Consider the following 18,644-nt stretch of genomic DNA (forward strand, 5'->3'; position numbering starts at 1 on the left):
CTCCATCCACATTCCTGAAGCTCATCTGCATTGTAAAAAAAAAACAGCGTATTGATTTGAGTTCCATGCATCTGTCACTCATCCAATCTATCAAACTGACCATTGATGCAGCGATACCTTGTGTCACGAGCATGATTGATGAGAGTGATTGAAAATCGTTTACAGGTTGCGAGCTTTCTTGAATGGCATTTGCATTAATACTACATACTAGCACACTAGCTAAACTAGTAATTGTCCCCCAGGCGAGCTCTCACTCATCTATCGGTCTCTTGTGGACTCTGTGTTGTCAAACATAGGCTCTGCTTTGCCAATAGCCCTTGATTAGCTGCATGTTTTGGGGAAATGTGTAAATATAATCATTGTTTTAACTTGTAATACCAAGTTTCCTCGTGAAGGCGGATGCTCTGTGGGGAGCCGTTTTGATTTTGTCGACTAACACTATGACAAAAAATGTTAGTCGACTACCTTTTTCACTGACGGAAAACTAAGTTATGATGAATAAAACTAAGACTAATATATTGACAATTTCGTCAAGGAAGGGACTAGTGGACAAGATATCCCGTACAAGTCATTTTACACTTGGTTGCATGCTGAAAATAGCAGATCTACAAACTCACAACGCAACGTTTTGTGACAACGTTTTCTTCCTCCAGGTAATTAGAATGCTAAGTATCTTAATTCCCAGATGAACAGGTAAGTATAAACGTAATTATTAATGTAACTTCAATACCATGTCATCAAGTACCATACTGTAAGTATTTTAACTCTTCAGGATAGCAGGTATAAGTATACTTCAAATAATATGGTTACCAGGTGAGTATAATAAACACTTTGATTATGTAAGAAACAGATGTCCAGTCAGCTAAGTATAATAAAATAACAATATTTACTTAGACAAAACACATAAACAGACAATAACATACAAATGGCTTTTCAAAATGCAAAATACAAATAAAACCCCAAAATCACAACCTTTAGTTGTAAACCTTTAAGGTAAAAAACAATTATAACCAACCTTAGTTAGTCAACCAACCAGAAAATACCCTTATTATTATTCTAATTAGTGTAAACCAATTTACCTACTTTAAACCCTTTTAGACTTTTTAGATGTAATTTAAATCCTATTTTAATGTAACCTTACTACACCTTTAAGATTAATAATATGAACTATCCCCTTTTAGATTTATAATATTAACCCGGTGGATTACCTTAAATGAAAGAAAAACACTTTGTTCAAAGATGTTCAAATCTCAACCTCAAATTAATTCAATAGACTGGTAACACTTAAATGTGGGCCCACAACCTTTCACACCATTACACCCTGGCAATAAAAGAATGAATCACTATTAACCCCCGTTGCAGGCCTGTATCGATGCTCGGGTGCGTTGTGGCCTAAAACAGGATGGCCCCTTCACTCTCCTGAGCCAGGAAAATAAAAAGGTACCTTTCGTTCGTGTGACGAGTGTCTGTGGGTGATGCAGCAGTTCCCGACTTCCAAACGAAGAGCAGCAGAAGAATGTCCTCAGAGCATGCAGGCAGGCAGCTCACTGCAGAAACATAGAAGAATGTCCTCAGAGCATGCAGGCAGGCAGCTCACTGCAGAAACATAGAAGAATGTCCTCAGAGCATGCAGGCAGGCAGCTCACTGCAGAAACATAGAAGAATGTCCTCAGAGCATGCAGGCAGGCAGCTCACTGCAGAAACATAGAATAATGTCCTCAGAGCATGCAGGCAGGCAGCTCACTGCAGAAACATAGAAGAATGTCCTCAGAGCATGCAGGCAGGCAGCTCACTGCAGAAACATAGAAGAATGTCCTCAGAGCATGCAGGCAGGCAGCTCACTGCAGAAACATAGAAGAATGTCCTCAGAGCATGCAGGCAGGCAGCTCACTGCAGAAACATAGAAGAATGTCCTCAGAGCATGCAGGCAGGCAGCTCACTGCAGAAACATCTCTCCTCCCGTCCCGACGTTAGCAGAGACTTTCACAGCTTTTTGACTGTCTTTAGCCCAACAACATCTCTCTGAGCTAGTGGGACTGTCTTTAGCCCAACAACATCTCTCTGAGCTAGTGGGACTGTCTTTAGCCCAACAACATCTCTCTGAGCTAGTGAGACTGTCTTTAGCCCAACAACATCTCTCTGAGCTAGTGAGACTGTCTTTAGCCCAACAACATCTCTCTGAGCTAGTGGGACTGTCTTTAGCCCAACAACATCTCTCTGAGCTAGTGAGACTGTCTTTAGCCCAACAACATCTCTCTGAGCTAGTGAGACTGTCTTTAGCCCAACAACATCTCTCTGAGCTAGTGGGACTGTCTTTAGCCCAACAACATCTCTCTGAGCTAGTGGGACTGTCTTTAGCCCAACAACATCTCTCTGAGCTAGTGAGACTGTCTTTAGCCCAACAACATCTCTCTGAGCTAGTGAGACTGTCTTTAGCCCAACAACATCTCTCTGAGCTAGTGAGACTGTCTTTAGCCCAACAACATCTCTCTGAGCTAGTGAGACTGTCTTTAGCCCAACAACATCTCTCTGAGCTAGTGAGACTGTCATTAGCCCAACAACATCTCTCTGAGCCAGTGAGACTGTCTTTAGCCCAACAACATCTCTCTGAGCTAGTGAGACTGTCTTTAGCCCAACAACATCTCTCTGAGCTAGTGAGACTGTCTTTAGCCCAACAACATCTCTCTGAGCTAGTGAGACTGTCATTAGCCCAACAACATCTCTCTGAGCTAGTGAGACATGTCTTTAGCCCAACAACATCTCTGAGCTAGTGAGACTGTCTTTAGCCCAACAACATCTCTCTGAGCCAGTGAGACTGTCTTTAGCCCAACAACATCTCTCTGAGCCAGTGAGACTGTCTTTAGCCCAACAACATCTCTCTGAGTTAGTGAGACTGTCTTTAGCCCAACAACATCTCTCTGAGCTAGTGTTCTCTGAAACTACCCAACACACACACACACACACACACACTGCACCGCTCAGTTGATTGTTTTTTATTTTCACATGGTCTTAGTTTTAGTTTTTTGCATATTCACTGAAAAAAGGTAGTCGACGGACATTTTTCGTCAGTTTCATTCGACAAAATCAACACCGTTGTCTAAAAGTATAATTGTGAAACGAGGCTGTTTCACAGACTGAAATCACGGTCTTTATAATGGGACTCCTCCTCCAGCACACACAGAACACTGACTCTGCACTCTCTCTCTCTCTCAGATGTGCATGTTGTTCCTTTGTACAACTAGTAATTACCACAGCCTTGTAGCTGTGAGCGGTGCTTGACATCAGACATGGAAGGGGGAGTGCAATGTCAGGGAGTTCAAAGCAAACGCATTTCAGAGACATCAGACCAAACGACGCGGCAGTGGTGGTGGCGATGGAGGACAAAGAAAGTGCTTTGTGTTTTCTGGTAGTGGTTCCCAAAGTGGGGTCCGGGGACCCCCAGGGGTCCTTGAGGGAGTTCCAAGGGGTCCCCCAGCTAAATGATAGTTTGGAACCAAATGGACCCTTATGGGTCTGTATCCCTGAGAGTGTACAAATGGAACCAAATAGACCCTTATGGGTCTTTGTAACTCTGAGAGTGTACAAATGGACCCTTATGGGTCTGTAACTCTAAGAGTGTACATATGGAACCAAATGGACCCTTATGGGTCTGTAACTCTGAGAGTGTACAAATGGAACCAAATCCACTTGGTTGCATTTGTACACTCTCAAGAGTAAAATTAACATTGATTGTACAATATAAATTGCGGTCTCAGAGATAGAAAAGCCATTAAATGGGGATCCGTAGACTAATGCATGTCAAACTGGGGGTCCTTGAAATTAAATGGGTTGAGAATCACTGCTAGAGCTCTCTGGCATATCTCTTCTAATTAGTGTCAATTTGGGGGGTCTGTTACGACCCGGCCTAGGGGTCACCAGGTGTAACACAAAAGTGGTCTCCCTCCTACCTAGTTCCCAAATATAACCAGCCAACACCAGTTGAAAAGCCAAAGTACAATGGTTTATTACATAAGTTACAGTGACATCAAAATACATGGGATAAATTACCTCAGGGTGGGCACCTGTACAGAACATTACTACACTAAAAGACAAACCTATGCTTACATACACAAAACAAACACAGGTATCTTACCTAACATCAACTAAAGAAACACATTAACAAGGAAACCAAAGGAAAGGACACCCACCCCTACATTACCGGGAGTAAACCATGTTGACAGTGAAACGTCCTAAAATACTGGTAATGGCTAGCTAAAAGCACTCAAACACCAGACTGGTGTTGTTGGGAGACTGGCATGGAGGAAGACCCCTGAAGATCTGAAGGTAGGCAGCTTTATACTCCAGACCAGAAAGCCAGGAGCCAATCACCTGTGAGGTTCCACCACTCAGCCAGTCACACTCAGCAACCACTCATTCACCATTCACACAAGCTGGTAATCACTCAGTCACTCACTCAATCAGTCACACCCACACCAAGAGGGAAAGAAACCTACACATATGACCCATGGTCATATAACACCTCCCCCCTTAAGATCAAACATTTCTCCTAAAAAATATACATCAATAAATATAAAATGTTTGATTTCACATTATCACAGAACAAACAAAATGTAGACATTTCCCCACAATGGACTTAGTGTGAATATGCTCTTCACAAAAACATCAAAAATTAAACCAATTCAATTTAGTACGTCAGGATATATTTAAAATACCCCTTCCCATGTGTGAATTATTCTAATCAGGCAAACTGAACACCATGTTAAGAGCATATACCCACACATACCACCAATGAGAAAACAAACAAACAACCATTTCCATTTCCCTCTGGCCTGTATACCTGCACCCTTTCCTCCACACCTCAGCAACTAGTACTTGGAAGCAAATTAAGAGGAGGGAAAAAGAACCCAGGAAGTACATGGCCCAAGACAAAGAAAATGTTAACCCTCACACATGAATTAAGATTTGACGAGAATTCACAAACCAATTCATTTTTTATTACAAACACAAACATAATGTGATATTCTCTTCCTTCCTCCTAACGTCTCTATCGAGACCTCACTCAAGTAACCCCTTCCTCCTATCGTCTCTATCGAGACCTCACTCAAAGTAACCCCTTCCTCCTATCGAGACCTCACTCAAAGTAACCCCTTCCTCCTATCGTCTCTATCGAGACCTCACTCAAAGTAACCCCTTCCTCCTATCGTCTCTATCGAGACCTCACTCAAGGTAACCCCTTCCTCCTAACGTCTCTAACGAGACCTCTTCCTATCTCCACTGAGACCTTTCCCTGCTCCTATTCCTCACCCGAATAGCTAAAGCATTGAATCACAAAATGTCTATTCATCACCCGAATAGCTAAAATATTTAATCACAAAACAGTTTAAAACACCCTATATCGAAATCACATTTTGTTGTGTGGTAAATGCCTTGCCAACTAACAACGAAAACCCAAACTACATTCAACTTTTGGTACATAACATAAGGTTATAAAATAACCTGTCACACTTTCAGAGCTAGTTTGAATTACACACCAACGGACCAAGAACGAGGTATAAAACCCCACTTTGTTTAACTAACCTCTACGGTTGTATGCACAACCACTACATGTACCTGAGTCCAACATAGGACAACTTGAAAAAGAAAAAACCAAAAAAACGCTACGAGGTTTGACTGCTGCTGTGGGTGCCAGCCTCCGGAGTTTGCACACACCACAACACGGCCAAATAACATTTCCCTGCATTTCTTATCCACCCTCGTCCGTATAAGGTTATGGATTACAGAAATACGAACGATCGCAGCACCACTGCATCATATCAAAATTAGTGCGCTACCAGCACAACTGAACGGAGGGCAAAAGCAGCTATATGACTCGACTTTCTGCACCATTATTTAGTATCCCAAGCTCCTCACGGGTTAAGCCAATCTTCCCGTGGCAGCAACACATTCAACATAAACGTTGAAAAGCATGCAGAATCCACTCTCCCCCTCTCTGCAGCAAACGGGACCAAGGCAATCTCTGGGTGGTGGCCTTAGAGCAGGAGCACCGCGCTCCGGACCGGCATTTCTCTCCCATGGCTGGGTCATCTCATCAGGCCGGGGAGCAGGCGTCGCAGCCGGCGCCGTATCGGGACTCACCCCCCAAAGGGTTATCCCTAGTTCCCCAGAACCCCCCCAGCCTTTTACGGCAGGCCAGCACTCCTGGCGGCACCCAGGGAAGAAGCTTCAGCCTCCGCTTCATCCTCCCCCCCTATCCAACCAGTTGCACTGACCGTCCGTCTCTCAGATGCCCCACTCAGAAAGCCACATCAAACTAACAGCTCCGCCACCAACCTTGTCTATTTCGCCTCCCAGCAGCCCCCCCCCCCCACAGAGATTCTAAGAAATTTGGCAATCTAACAGCTTTTAGTTTGTCCAAATCACCTATACTAAACTAACCAAACTTAAGGTGCAAAAAAATACGAGCAACATACCTACCACTGCAACTCCAGCCGATCACAGACAGGACCGAAAAAAAAGAAAAACATCATGTTACTTTCTTTTGAACGAATGCAGCTTAACCAAACATCACCAAAAAAAAAGTCACCATATTGCAGTATGGGCTCTGTTTTAGCAACAACCAAACAAGAGAGACCAAACTTAACACAGTACAAGCTAAACTATTTAAAAAAAAAAAAAAAAAACTTTTGGTAAAGAAAAAAGAAATCCCAATATTAACGGGTTCACTTTTAACGACCAAAAGAACGGACGAGCCCCCAATTATGTTACGACCCGGCCTAGGGGTCACCAGGTGTAACACAAAAGTGGTCTCCCTCCTACCTAGTTCCCAAATATAACCAGCCAACACCAGTTGAAAAGCCAAAGTACAATGGTTTATTACATAAGTTACAGTGACATCAAAATACATGGGATAAATTACCTCAGGGTGGGCACCTGTACAGAACATTACTACACTAAAAGACAAACCTATGCTTACATACACAAAACAAACACAGGTATCTTACCTAACATCAACTAAAGAAACACATTAACAAGGAAACCAAAGGAAAGGACACCCACCCCTACATTACCGGGAGTAAACCATGTTGACAGTGAAACGTCCTAAAATACTGGTAATGGCTAGCTAAAAGCACTCAAACACCAGACTGGTGTTGTTGGGAGACTGGCATGGAGGAAGACCCCTGAAGATCTGAAGGTAGGCAGCTTTATACTCCAGACCAGAAAGCCAGGAGCCAATCACCTGTGAGGTTCCACCACTCAGCCAGTCACACTCAGCAACCACTCATTCACCATTCACACAAGCTGGTAATCACTCAGTCACTCACTCAATCAGTCACACCCACACCAAGAGGGAAAGAAACCTACACATATGACCCATGGTCATATAACAGGGTCCTTGACATGAAAAGATTTGGGAACCACTGCTCTTTATCACGTCTTTTGTCTTTTGTTGGTGCAGGCGAGTGCAGCTGCATTTGGCTCGGCCAGGTCATCTGCAGTACATTGTGGAGCATCTCATGATGTGTTCCATTGTTTGTGGTTCACCGCGCGGTGCGCGCACATGCATGTGTTTATTTCCTTTTTCTTTTTTTTTCATGGATGCCTTGCAGCGTCCTTCGCCGACCCGCATATGGTTCAAGGTTTTCCAGGCGGCCCAAAGGTTGGTCATGGCCAGTCACGAGGTGTTGGTTTGGGTTGATGCCTCTCTCTGTCCATCGGCTGGTTATGTCCATCGGGCTGCCTGCATGCTGTGCTACTGGTTATGTCCATCTTGTTGCCCAGGCTGTGCTACTGGTTATGTCCATCTTGTTGCCCAGGCTGTGCTACTGGTTATGTCCATCTTGTTGCCCAGGCTGTGCTACTGGTTATGTCCATCTTGTTGCCCAGGCTGTGCTACTGGTTATGTCCATCGGGCTGCCCAGGCTGTGCTACTGGTTATGTCCATCGGGCTGCCCAGGCTGTGCTACTGGTTATGTCCATCTTGTTGCCCAGGCTGTGCTACTGGTTATGTCCATCGGGCTGCCCAGGCTGTGCTACTGGTTATGTCCATCTTGTTGCCCAGGCTGTGCTACTGGTTATGTCCACCTTGTTGCCCAGGCTGTGCTACTGGTTATGTCCATCTTGTTGCCCAGGCTGTGCTACTGGTTATGTCCATCTTGTTGCCCAGGCTGTGCTACTGGTTATGTCCATCTTGTTGCCCAGGCTGTGCTACTGGTTATGTCCATCGGGCTGCCCAGGCTGTGCTACTGGTTATGCCACTCCGTAGTCCTGCAGCGGATGGTGTGGTCTCCAGTCCTGCAGTGGATGGTGTGGTCTCCAGTCCTGCAGTGGATGGTGTGGTCTCCAGTCCTGCAGTGGATGGTGTGGTCCCCAGCCCTGCAGTGGATGGTGTGGTCTCCAGTCCTGCAGTGGATGGTGTGGTCTCCAGCCCTGCAGTGGATGGTGTGGTCTCCAGCCCTGCAGTGGATGGTGTGGTCTCCAGCCCTGCAGTGGATGGTGTGGTCTCCAGTCCTGCAGTGGATGGTGTGGTCTCCAGTCCTGCAGTGGATGGTGTGGTCTCCAGTCCTGCAGTGGATGGTGTGGTCTCCAGTCCTGCAGTGAATGGTAGACTGTATCTTTGCACCGTCATGTCGCTGGCTCCCATTGACAGTGAATGGTAGACTGTATCTTTGCACCGTCATGTCGCTGGCTCCCATTGACAGTGAATGGTAGACTGTATCTTTGCACCGTCATGTCGCTGGCTTCCATTGACAGTGAATGGTAGACTGTATCTTTGCACCGTCATGTTGCTGGCTCCCATTGACAGTGAATGGTAGACTGTATCTTTGCATCGTCATGTGGCTGGCTCCCATTGACAGTGAATGGTAGACTGTATCTTTGCACCGGCATGTCGCTGGCTCCCATTGACAGTGAATGGTAGACTGTATCTTTGCATCGTCATGTGGCTGGCTCCCATTGACAGTGAATGGTAGACTGTATCTTTGCATCGTCATGTAGCTGGCTCCCATTGACAGTGAATGGTAGACTGTATCTTTGCACCGTCATGTCGCTGGCTCCCATTGACAGTGAATGGTAGACTGTATCCTTGCATCGTCATGTTGCTCGCTAGCTCCCATTGACAGTGAATGGTAGACTGTATCTTTGCACCGTCATGTCGCTGGCTCCCATTGACAGTGAATGGTAGACTGTATCTTTGCATCGTCATGTGGCTGGCTCCCATTGACAGTGAATGGTAGACTGTATCTTTGCACCGTCATGTCGCTGGCTCCCATTGACAGTGAATGGTAGACTGTATCCTTGCATCGTCATGTTGCTCGCTAGCTCCCATTGACAGTGAATGGTAGACTGTATCTTTGCATCGTCATGTCGCTGGCTTCCATTGACAGTGAATGGTAGACTGTATCTTTGCATCGTCATGTCGCTGGCTTCCATTGACAGTGAATGGTAGACTGTATCTTTGCATTGTCATGTCGCTGGCTTCCATTGACAGTGAATGGTAGACTGTATCTTTGCATCGTCATGTCGCTGGCTTCCATTGACAGTGAATGGTAGACTGTATCTTTGCATCGTCATGTCGCTGGCTCCCATTGACAGTGAATGGTAGACTGTATCTTTGCATCGTCATGTCGCTCGCTGGCTCCCATTGACAGTGAATGGTAGACTGTATCTTTGCATCGTCATGTCGCTCGCTGGCTCCCATTGACAGTGAATGGTAGACTGTATCCTTGCATCGTCATGTCGCTCGCTAGCTCCCATTGACAGTGAATGGTAGACTATCTTTGCACCGTCATGTCGCTGGCTCCCATTGACAGTGAATGGTAGACTGTATCTTTGCATCGTTATGTCGCTGGCTTCCATTGACAGTGAATGGTAGACTGTATCTTTGCATCTGCCCGTGTGAACAGAGAAAGAGGGCCATGTCTAATGGCGTTGCTATGTTTAGAGAGCTCGGCCAGATGCCTTGGGAGCATGACAGGAAGTCCAGCCGCAGATCAGAGGATGTCTGTCTTGTCTGGCCACCGGGGCAGCTGATTGGCTGGCTGGCTGGCCGGCGGGGGGATGGGGGAGGGGGGAGGGGGAGGAGGTCTCTGATTGCACTGATACCCGTCTGACCCCGTTGGTCGGCTGGTTGTGACATCATCGCTCCAGCCTGGCCCGCGGCCACCCTGAGGCTCAGAATAATGGGGTCAGCCTGGCTGCTCACACACACACACACACACACACACACTCACACACACACACACACACACACACACACCACTGAAGACTGACTTCACAGCATCAGAGGGCTGAGGGTCTCTCTCTCCCTCTCTCTCTCTCTCTCTGTCTCTGTCTCTCTCTCTCTCTCTCTCTCTCTCAATTCAAACTAAGGAGCTTTATTGGCATGATAAAACACATTTTTACATGTTTACATTGCCAGAGCAAGAGTGGAACAAAGCAACCAAAACAAAACAGAAACGGTGCTGTGTTGCATTCCAACTTGTGCGTTTTCTGTCAGAAACAGTTGTACATCCATATAGGAGAGGTTAGCTTGGTATACACTTTAGAAAGTTGACAGCAGTATTTTGATGTTTTGCATTCACTTGTGTCAATACACAATGATTTGCAGTCATTAAGGTGGTCGTATTCTCTCTCTCTCTCTCTCTCTCTCTCTGTCTCTCTCTCTCTCTCTCTCTCTCTCTCTCACCCCTCCCCCCCCCCCTCTCTCTCTCTCTCTCATTGTCTGTCTTTGTCTGTCTATGCATCTGTCCACTGCCTCTCACACACACACGCACACACACACACACACACACACACACACACACACACACACACACACTGCTCTCGTCGCCTCAGAAGTGGGTCAACCGCCCAGTCATCTGGAGTAGGGCGACGTTAAGTTAAGTGGTTGTGTGTAATGTCATTAGAGCATGACTCAGCAGACCAGAGAGAGAGAGAGAGGTTTAAACAGAGAGAGAGAGATACGGAAACAAACACTGACAGATCAACTGCCACCGTTAGCCGCTCTCTCCTGCACTAAGACCAGAGGTGGAAAAAGTTCTCACATGTTTTACTTAATCCGCCGCCATTCATTAATAGCGTACTGCCAGGGTTTTATCACGCGTAACACTTACTTTGAAGAGCCAAATATCCGTAATCGCATGTTACAGTGACAAACTTCTGTGTGTGGTGTTTTGACCGGTTGTTGTTGTCTCGGTCGGTGGTGGAAAAACCCGACCGCGAGTATCACAGCGCCTGCTACAGGCCGTTGAAAACGCTTGTTTTCACCAGAAACGGCCCCCTCAATGTCGCTTCTGAGATGCAGGGCTTTGAATGCAGGGCTTAGAATGGAAGTGGATCCGATGCGCGCACATCTTCAAAATGGCCATGGCCAATGTGTCGCATTGCGACGCATTGTGAGATTGTAGATCAGCTTTTTTTTGCAATGGCCCCAGTGGTGGTTAATGTATGATTTGTAATAATCTAAATCTACAAAGTTAAGTAACTAAAGTTTTCAAATAAGTGTAGTGTACTCCACTCTCATTTGGAACATTTGGATCTGAGATGTAGTGTTGACCAGATGAAGAGCCTTGGCTCGAAACGTCGTCAATAGATTTATCCTTTGGAGCATATGAGTGTGCGGCTTCCCTTCTCTTTTCCTATGTAGTGGAAATTGGAAATGCTCAAGTCAAGTAGAAAATGTACTAAATGTTACTTTACAACAGTGGTTTTCAACCCTTTTCATATCATTATTATTTTGGGGGCATTTGAGCCATGGGACCACCATTTGATGACATTTAGCCTTGCAGACCCAAAACTAAAGAATATGTCCACATTTCCATGCTGTATTGATGTTGGTACCATTAGGAGAGATAACAGGCAAACATTCCAAATACAAATTCTTCTACATTCTCTAATTGTGTAGACGTCTTGTAAATTAACTTAAGTAATGCAGATGTTTAGCAAAAACTCTCAAGAGTTAAAGATCTATTTAAGAGTCCATTTGGTTACCAAACTCTCCATCATTTAGCATGGGGACCACCTGGAACCCCCTCAAGTGGGGGACTGGTGGTCCCCGGGCCACTGGTTGAAAAACCACTGCTAGCACTATAAGCCTGTTATCAGCAGGAAACCTCCTAATTGGCCCTTCATGTTAACGTCACCACCGCAATAAACCCATTTCCTGTATGCAAAGCTGTGTTTTTAGAAAGGGCCTCGTTAAAAAATAAATAAACAATCACAAGAGTGGGTGAGAGAGACTGGTTTTCAAGTGCAACACACATATAGTGTGAATTAGCAATACATGTTTGAGGGGACATATAGGAGCACCTCCTATATGTCCAGCCTTGAGTGTTTGTGTAAACACAAATGTGCGTGTGCGCATGTGCGTGCATGCGCTTGGTATCAATGTTCAAATTTCGAATCAATATGAACCGCAGAAAGATTAGAAACCAAAGTATATACAGCGGCTCTATGGGGGGGATTAACTATTGTTTTCCTTGTCCCGTTTTTTTTCTTTTCTTTTTTCAATCTTGTGTGTCTTAATGGATTAGATGCAGGTGCGTGAGTGAGTGAGTGGGCGTGTGTGTGTGCGTGCGCGCGCGCGTGCTTGTATGTGTGTGTGTGTGTGTGTGTGTGCGTGACTGAGTGTTTTAAGAGCAACATAATGCTGTCTCAGCGTAACGCACAGAGACATACAGCCAAATGTTTTAGTAATGCCCCACTAACCCGTAGAGCGTCTGTGTTGGTCAATAACCCACATACACACACATGCACACACACTCACGCACGCACACACACACACACACGCGCACGCACACACACAGGCAGGCACGCTCAAGGCTGTGTGGTGTTTTTTGTTGTGTTGCTAATTGGTGCAAGTGACTGGCTTCATCATGTGTGTGTAAGTGATTCCAAAAACCAGTTGTCCTCAAACCCCCCCCCCCCCCCCCCCCCCCCTAATCGCTGTGGCGTGCAGAGGGAGGGAGCAGCTCGTGATACGGGATGAGTGCTGAAATAGCAACGAGCATAAAACTACTAGCAAGGATTTAAGGATTAAGAGTGTCTGCTTAAATGCCTAAAGTGTAAATTGTACCTAAGTGTCAACAAACAAAGTGACCGCTTGTAGCTTGTATGTGTTTGCATGGAAAGGAGTGTGTTGGCCAGCTGTTTGTCCTTCAGGGACAAACGTTTTGGACAGTTGAACCAGATGCCATGTTGTCTCTGCATGCCTTGGACCAGATGCATCATGTCTGCAGAGCTGTTCTCTCTGCATGCTTTGGACCAGATGTCTGCATGTCTGCAGAGCTGTTGTGTCTGCATGCTTTGGACCAGATGTCTGCATGTCTGCAGAGCTGTTGTGTCTGCATGCTTTTGGACCAGATGTCTGCATGTCTGCAGAGCTGCATGCGTTGGACCAGATGTCTGCAGAGCTGTTGTCTCTGCATGCGTTGGACTGTTGTCTCTGCATGCGTTGGACCAGATGTTTGCAGAGCTGTTGTCTCTGCATGCGTTGGACCAGATGTCTGCAGAGCTGTTGTCTCTGCATGCGTTGGACCAGATGTCTTCCCATTGTAGACTATGTTCACATTGAATGTGAAAAGTAACAACACTGATAACGATTATCATCTCAAGCCTGTCCCAGTGGCTGCAGCCTAAAGTAAGACGGCAACTACTCTGGTATCTCTTCATTTATAAATGCATTTATTTTAGTCATATCCACTAAGACATCTACAATACCCGTACTTTAAAATCCCCAAAATCTCCAGGGTGGTTGGGCGGAGGTCTTTCTGCTACAAAGTCCCATTTGATTGGAACAATCTCCCTCTATCTCTAAGATCCATCTCATCATTTAGTAGTTTCAGGACTTCCTTCATCATCCTTCGAGTGCCCTCGAGATCTGCGACACAAGCTGCTTCCACTGGTCTCTGTTGCTCATTGCCACACCAAGTTCATTCACAGTCAGTCCTGTGTCCCTACTCAGAACATCTGGAAATGTGAGAGGTCGTGTTCCTCTTGATGGACAGGGTAGTCTCCACAGAAGAATATCCGAAATGACCTGGTCTTTTGCTCTGTGGCAGTGTCCAGCAAAGCGGAGTCTTCTTTCTGCCACAACAACTGAAATGGGGGGGGTGCCTCCATAAATCTGAGCTTTAGTGGGATGGTCCTTCCATGAGAGGTTCTGGACACGCATGAGGAGTCTTGTGTATGTTCCGTCAAGACGATCCCGTAACTCCTTATTCATTGTCCATGTTTCGGCACCATACAGAAGGATACTTTCCACACAGGCTTTGAAAAGGTTGAACTTGGTAGCTCTTGAGATGTGTGACTGCCATATAAGATGTAGCTTATTGCAAGCACTCCAGGCCTGTCCTTTCCTTGTCAGGAAGTCCTTTCTGCTACTGACTACGTATGATCCAAGATATTTGAAATCCTCAGTTTCTTTGATGTCACTGCCGTCCATGGAGCGGATGGTTGGGTGAACAGAGTCTTCATTCAGAAGCAGGCATTCTGTCTTTTTGGCATTGAGCAATAGACCAACTTTGGCTGCTGACACTTCTAGTGATGTTAAAAGCTCTTGAGCAGAGTTTATGTGTTCAGCAAACAGTGCAATGTCATCCGCATAGTCAAGGTCGGTCAGTCACTTCTGACTTTGACGACCAGATCTTCTGCCTATTGTGAGACCTCTGGAGGAGATGGTATCCATCGCTTGCCTAAGGACGTAGTCAACGACAATGACAAAGAGAAAAGGAGCGAGTGTGTCACCCTGAAGGATGCCTGTGGTTGTCTGGAATTCCTTTGTTGGTCCATCAATGCTCTGCACAAAGCAGACAGGGTTCTCATACATCACTGCTATTGCTTTCACCATTTCTTCTGGTATTCCATAGTTGAGCAGTATATGCATCATAGCTTTCCTGTTCACGCTATCGAATGCTTTGCAAAAATCTACAAAAATTATGGAAGCTTTCTTCTTTGATACCCGGAGTTCTTCGATGATTCTCCTTAAAGCGAGGATCTGTGGTAGAGTTGATCTTTTCTTCCATTCCATTTTGGTTCCTACGGAGAACTGGGTCAATATGAGGTGTAATGCGGTTAAGCAGAAGAGAATTGTAGATTTTGGAAGCAATGGCTGACAAGCATATACCTCTGTAGTTCCAAGGCTGCTGGAGGTCGACTTTCTTGGGTAACGGTATGAGGCTAGATATGGAGAAGGCAGTGGGTTTGTTGCCCTTGCGTGTTTCGTTGCAGAACATGAGGAGCTCTTCATGAAATAATTCATGTTTCCATATGATGGCAGGAATACCGTCAGGTCCAGGGGTCTTTGACTTGCCGATTCCTTTGATGGTGGTCTGCAGTTCATCCATGGAAAAGGGGTCTGTTCTGATAGGCAGTTTGTTAGAAACCTTTAGGTTGTAGAATGGAGCACTTAGGTCGACTGGCTGCTGATCAGGGTTACCAAGGAGTTTACTGAAGTGATCATACCAGGTGTTCAGGCGGTCTTCTGTGGTTTTACCTCTGATCTTAATGACAGGGGAGGACTTCTTATTGGTCAGTTCCCTGAGAACTTCCCAGGCAGCAGAGTGCCTCTTCTCCTCGTGTGCCCTTTCCAGTTCAGCTGTTTTAATCTTGATGTGATCCTCAAGTGTTCTGGTATAGGCAACATCAAGAGCAGATTTGGCTGCCTTCAGTCCTGCTTCAGAACCTCTGGTAGGACGCGTCCGATGGGTCTCTGAGGCTTTCTTCAGTGCTGTTCTTGCCTTGGCAACTTTAGGGCTGTCAGAGGTGGACTGGGTACTCTTTTGCTTCTTCGGGAGAGATTTCAAAGCTGTGTCTTTAGTCGCTGCAGCTAGGAGTTCATATCTGGCACTTAAGTCCGTTTTGTCCTCCTTCTCTTCTAAGAGCAAGGAGTACCTGTTGTGGACTGCCACTGTGTATGTGTGACAGAGAGTCCACCTTTTTCATCGGGTCCTGTAATGGGACTTTAGTCTGCCTGTAGCTGATTTGGCACCTACAGGAGACAATCTTGTGGTCAGATCCCACACTATCGAATGATGTGTAAGCTCTGCAGTTCTTCAGACTGTTTTGTCACTTCTTTCTGAACAGTACATAGTCGAGTTGTGCAAGATGTCCAGTTGGGTATCGATGCGTCCACAACCTGCCTAGGCGGTTCTGAAACTTGGTGTTAGCGGCTATGAGATTGAATTGATCCAGAAAGTCTGACAGGTGTCTGCCGTTTTTGTTGCTTGCTTTATGGAAGGTGAAGGGTGCCTTTTCTGGTCCAAGCTGTGCATTGAAATCTCCTCCAATGATTAGCAGGTTGTGTGCTGGGACGGCTGACACCACAGAGGACAGATCCTTGTAGAAACTGACAGCATCTGGCTCATTCTTGTCCTCGTTTGTTGGACTGTAGCAACCAATAATAGTTGTCTCTGGGTTGCCAACGAGAGTCATGGCTATTATCCGTTCGGTGTGTTTTATGATGTTGTGGCATGCTTTCAGAGCTCTTGGTGAAGAAAACCAACACCTCTGATGGTAGAATGTGTACTGTTCTTCTCAGCTGAGGCTGTGATGAGCGTGTAGGAGTGAATCTTCTCTTGAACAAGTACATCTGGATGGTGCACTCTGTGCTCTTGAACACATATGACATCAATACTGTGATGGTGGGCGAGGAATGCTAACTCGTGTTTCTTTTGAATGGAACGAATAGTTCTAACATTAAAAGTGCTAACACTGAAAGGTGTCTTTCTGCGTGCAAATCTTCTTTCCGGATCATCCTTGTCAGCATCTGAACTGATTCTTCCATCTGGATTTAGAACCAGCCCGTCATTCATTATGGTTGTGGCCATAGGTGACTTGGATGACCTGGAGGTGGCAGGGGCTTTAACCCTGGTGCAATCAGATTGTGTACTGAGAGCGCAACTTCTTCAGACACCCTTTTCTATTCAGGGGAGGTCCCTTAGCCTTTGACCTTGCAGGGCCTCACTACAAGGCAGTAGTCTCGTGACCCTGATGGGGGAGGCAGACGGGTGCCACACCTTGCCCAAGGGTGACCCGGAACTATGTAGGGCAGGGGCGTTAAGCTCCCTGAGGCTTTATACGAGCCAGGCTCGTCCACATACCCTGTATGTGGACTTCCTTATATTCACACCTAGACTCAACTTGTCTATGCTTCTAACCTGATGGTAACCAATAATGACACTGATGTATTTGCACTGTGACCTCATCTCCATTGTGTAACAGCTGATTATGTGGTGGTTGGTGGGGTAGGTGGAAGAGGGTGAGCAAGCTATTTGTGTATGTATGTATTTGTATATCCGTTTGTATCTGTGTACTATATGTTTTGTGTATTTTGTACAGTATGCTTTTTTGTATTTTGTCTGTTTATGGGTCCCTCTTGAAAATGAGATGCTGCATCTCAAGGGGCTGTCTCTTCAATACAAATCTGAAATCAGTGTTGATTATCACATTTTAGTCACCCGGGGAAACTTACTGACTTACTTATTTACTGGATCTTGTGCACTACTCCCTTCCTAACAGTCTAGTTTGTATTTGTTGACTAAATTGTCACTATATTTAGCCTTATAGTTATAGTTTTAGTCATCATAGCTTAGTTTTAATTTAGTTTTTTCATCAGTGAAAAAGGTAGTCGACGAACATTTTTCATATGAAAAGTCCCAAAAGTCCCTTTGAGGAAAAAGTCCCGTTGGAGAAAAAGTCCCGTTGGAGAAAAAGTCCTGTTGGGGGAAAAGTCCCAAAAGTCCCTTTGGGAAAAAAGTCCCTTTGAGGAAAAAGTCCCTTTGGGGGAAAAGTCCCTTTGGGGGAAAAGGCCCTTTGGGGGAAAAGTCCCTTTGGGGGAAAAGGCCCTTTGGGGGAAAAGTCCTGTTGGGGAAAAAGTCCCAAAAGTCCCTTTGGGAAAAAAGTCCCTTTGAGGAAAAAGTCCCTTTGGGGAAAAAGTCCCTTTGGGGAAAAAGTCCCTTTGGGGGAAAAAGTCCCTTTAAAGAAAAGTCCCTTTGGGGGAAAAGTCTGCTAAATGCCTACATTGTAAATTGTATGTTGTGAATCTGGACGCAGGTCATTATCTTCCTGTTTCTCTCAGATCAAAAACCTCTCAGGACTTCTCTGTATTCACCTCTCCAAACAACCTGCTCATGCTTTTAATACTGCTTGTAATTTACATTTATTTCTAACGTGGATAAAAGGTCATAGTACTGTTGTTTTTTATGAGTCGAGGGATGGGGGTGTGTGGGTGGGATATGGTGAGCAAGCTAACTGTGTGTGTGTGTGTGTGTGTGTGTGTGTGTGTGTGTGTGTGTGTGTGTGTGTGTGTGTGTGTGTGTGTGTGTGTGTGTGTGTACACGCGCAGGTTCGCTAAGATCGAGATCAGTGCATCAGAGCCCATCATTCCCTTCAGAGAGACGGTGGTTCGTCCTCCTAAAGTAGACATGGTCAACGAGGACCTGGGGAGACAGCAGAAGGTGGCTGTCATTCACCAGGTGAGACGCACGCACACAAACACACACACGCTCACAAACACGCACGCACACACACACACGTGGGCACTCACACACACTAACCCAGAAGTTTGCACTTCATATATAACAAACGTGACGTGCGAGGAAAACCAATGCACGTCAGCCAATAATTCAAGACAGACACAAGTGTGTGGA

At 45.7% G+C, this 18,644-nt stretch overlaps 1 protein-coding gene across 2 annotated transcripts in view; it reads left to right on the forward strand.

Annotated features, from left to right (window-relative positions):
- Positions 1-18,644, forward strand: part of efl1 (elongation factor like GTPase 1) — a 130,871-nt gene that overhangs the window by 93,196 nt on the left and 19,031 nt on the right. For both annotated transcript variants that reach the window (XM_079497105.1, XM_079497106.1), the window contains exon 18: positions 18,341-18,470. In XM_079497105.1, the coding sequence (XP_079353231.1) occupies positions 18,341-18,470 (130 nt within the window). The remainder of the gene's footprint in view (positions 1-18,340; positions 18,471-18,644) is intronic.

The sequence above is a fragment of the Electrona antarctica genome (assembly GCF_951216825.1).
Source record: "Electrona antarctica genome assembly, chromosome: 3".
Taxonomy (NCBI): Eukaryota; Metazoa; Chordata; class Actinopteri; order Myctophiformes; family Myctophidae; genus Electrona; species Electrona antarctica.